General features: G+C 40.0%; 1 protein-coding gene across 1 annotated transcript; it reads left to right on the top strand.

The window, feature by feature from the left end:
• Window positions 1-513: 513 nt before the first annotated feature.
• Window positions 514-1,778, top strand: LOC137940867 (loganic acid O-methyltransferase-like). The gene is made up of 3 exons (XM_068785986.1): window positions 514-584; window positions 665-1,324; window positions 1,434-1,778. Exons 1-3 carry the CDS (start codon window positions 534-536, stop codon window positions 1,776-1,778), a joined length of 1,056 nt encoding a protein of 351 aa, XP_068642087.1. The 5' UTR covers window positions 514-533.
• Window positions 1,779-3,441: the final 1,663 nt, after the last annotated feature.

The raw sequence follows: 3,441 nt of genomic DNA, 5'->3' as shown, positions 1-3,441 counted from the left end.
GGTTATTTTGAAGAAATTCCCTAAAAATTAATAAAACTGTTTTTTAAGATTTTTGAAGAGACGCTTATCAGATTTTGAAATAATATTAAGTACCCAGTGATTCATGCATTGGCATAATAGCATGCCAAGCACCAAATTTTTGGTTGGAATGTTTTGTCTGTTGTGGTCAACACAGGCATGTCAAACTTGGCAACTAGAATTTTTTGAGTTCATTAGGGCAACTAGTCCGCATGAGTGGACTCGCCTTTTATTGCTGCGGGTAAGAAGGTCAGAAAATGCTGAGGAGGGCATCCATATTGTGGAAGCTAAGACGCAGCTTCATCAACAGCCTCATCATCGACTTGTATAAATACCACTCCATCCCCCTTAATTGATGAAGAACTCAAACAGAGATTCATTCATTAAACAGCAGTCAAGTCTGAGAAAGAGTGAAAGATCAAATGGCTTCAGTTGGGAAGAACAGCTGCTACATGAACCGTTGTGATGATTATTCGACAGGCGGAACAACGGCCAAGCCCGTGGAGTCGTATCCCATGAACGGAGGTGATGGACCAACCAGTTATTCTCACAACTCTCACTATCAGGTACATATCCTTTCACTCCTTAACTTCCTTCCTCTCGGTCGTCTTGCAAAGTGACTTATGTTGTGACTTTGGTGCTGCAGGGAGAGGGAGTGAACGTTTCGAAGCAATTGATCAGCGAAGCCATCTCAAGCAATGTTAGCCTGGAACGCATCTCCTCTGTCGAGACTTATCACATCGCGGACCTTGGCTGCTCCGTCGGACCCAACACCTTCTCCGTCGTCCAGAACATCATCGGGGCCGTGGAGCACAAGCTGCTTGGCCTCGGTACCTCTTCTAATGTCTTGGATTTCCAAGTGTCTTTCAACGACCACGTGTCCAACGATTTCAACACCCTGTTTGCTTCTCTTGCTTCCAAAGGTCGACGATATTTCGCAGCTGGAGTGCCTGGGTCTTTCCATGGCCGTCTTTTCCCCAAGGCGTCTCTTCATTTTGTCCACTCCTCGTATGCGGTTCACTGGCTCTCACAGGTGCCCTACGAAGTGAAGGATTCGACCTCTCCGGCATGGAATAAGGGGAAGGTTTTTAGCATAGGGGCTAAACCAGAGGTAGAGGAGGCATATTCAGCTCAGTTTGCCAAGGACATGGAAGTTTTCCTGCAAGCCAGAGCAGAGGAGGTTGCAGTTGGTGGGTTGATGGCACTTACCCTTCCGTATACTAAAGGTCCTGTTTTCGTCGAACAGGCTCTCTTTTACAGGCTCTTCCACATCTTGGAGCTAGCTCTAAACGACATGGCCGACAAGGTGGATAAATCTTTCCCTACGACTAATTTCTAAGTGCCTAGTTTATAAATCTTCTTTTCAAATCGATCTTAAGATATATCAAGCTCACTGAATTGCTGGTATTTTTCAGGGTCGATTGGATGAAGTGAAAGTGAACTCCTTCAACCTACCCATCTACATTCCTAGTATGCAGGAGATCCAAAAGCTGGTGGAAAGAAATGGGTCCTTCACCATCCAGAAGATGCAGCCATTAACTTCTGCTGCGAAGGGATTTAGCTCCAGACTTGACGCTCGTCAATGCAGCATGATAGTGCGGGCACCCATGGAAGGAATAATGAGCCAATACTTAGGTAGTGAAACCATTGATGAAATCTTTGAGAAATACGTTGAAATCGCGGAAGTGAATTCAGACTTCGTCGCACAAAGCGCAGCGTTGACTGAAGACCTATTTGTGCTCCTTCAGCGCAAAGCTTGACAACTGGAACACTTAACGAACCTGTTCGATGCTTGGAATTTTTTTCCTATTTTTTGGTTATTTTTAAAGTTCTTATGTTTACCGTTGTAACTTGTAATTATTCACATGTCATTACTTTGTTATATTTAAACTATGCCATAATTTTTATTTATTCACATGTCATTACTTTGTCATATTTAAATTATGCCATTATTTTTTTTTTAAATGTGAAAAAATAGAAAATCTACATGAATATATGTCCCTCAGGTACAGTAGCCATAATCCCCACAAACAAACACTATTTGATGACTGTAAAAAAACCGGCCAGTCGCTTCATTACCGTATCTCTTGCAGAGTCTTACTGTTACCCTGGTGAGTTACAACGAGAAGTTAAGGCTCGCAATTGGAACGGAGAAAGGGTTCATTAATTCGAAGCTACTCATCTCGTGCATGGAGACGGCCTTCGAGCGAATCTCAGAGGCAGCTCTTAACAAGCCTGGCGCGAGTAGGTTCACCAGTTGATTTAATTAATGCGTACCAATTGTCGTCATGGGCTACCCTAGCGCGGGCGACGACATTAGCCAGCTATCTTGGTATTTTCATGTGATATGTAATAAATCTCAGAGACAATTGGGTCCATGGTCCGCTTTCATCTGAGATATTGGGTCCCAAGATATCTGTTGGTTGTTTGAATTCTTGAATGCCTGTAAGCTACCAATTTTTCTTGGTATCACATTTCATAATGTATTATGTCATTTTCTTAAGCCAATCTGACTCTGATTCCATCCACATGTATTGCATTTTTACCCACTCATATACTAAGTAGGGTTAGTACACATTAATACACCTTATTTTAAGTAAAACTTTTTTCTCATGCCCATAACCAATTCGATTATACTCCACATGAAAATAGATATTAAAAATCTTTGCATACTTAAGAGAAAAATATGATTTCCCACAAGAAATAATTTCATTTATTCTTCTCATCCCACTCACTTGTCGAAGAGATGCTTGTGCAGGGTGAAATAGGAAAGTCAACCCAACCTAACTTGAATTTGTCAAACGCCTAACTAATACAATCCAAAAGACCGGTTTATTAAGTGCAAAAAGCCAAGTACCTAACCCATTAATTGTGGACGGAACCACCAAGCTCTGACAGAATTAAAAGTCTAAATGGCTTTGGTGCAAAGATAGGTTTCACTCCAACGTAAGAAAACCCATGCAACTCATTGTACTTTGTTTATTAGAAGTCAGCCATATTATTTTTAAAATGCATTTATAAGTTAAAAAAAAAGAGATATTATTCATTGCAACAAGAGGGGCATTTGAAAAACTACAAGTTAATTATTGCATAGAATTGTTGTAAGTTTTAGTAAATTTTAATTTTAATTTTACTTATTTTATATTTAGTTGTAGATATGAAAATTTGGTCATCAAATTCAAAATCATGGCTGACGCTTCAAATTGCAAACATAAATCAACAATCAAGTCAGCTACATACCATGATCCTATGAGATAAGACTTGACCTTGTAACGTGTCGTGTCACGATCCCATGAGAAGAAGATTTGTTATCACCACATATCATGATCCCATCAATCCCATTAGAAGAAGACTTGACTTTGCTATTAATTTTTTTTTTTGGTAATTTTTTGTTTAAGTTCTTATGTTTACCATTATAACTAG

This window comes from Aristolochia californica, unplaced genomic scaffold (assembly GCF_029961685.1).
Source record: "Aristolochia californica isolate CCGP_79_NKW_82.1479 unplaced genomic scaffold, dmAriCali1.0.hap1 SCAF_9, whole genome shotgun sequence".
Lineage (NCBI taxonomy): Eukaryota > Viridiplantae > Streptophyta > Magnoliopsida > Piperales > Aristolochiaceae > Aristolochia > Aristolochia californica.
Note: the sequence above shows the minus strand (reverse complement) of the source record. Positions and strands in the feature narration are given on the sequence as shown.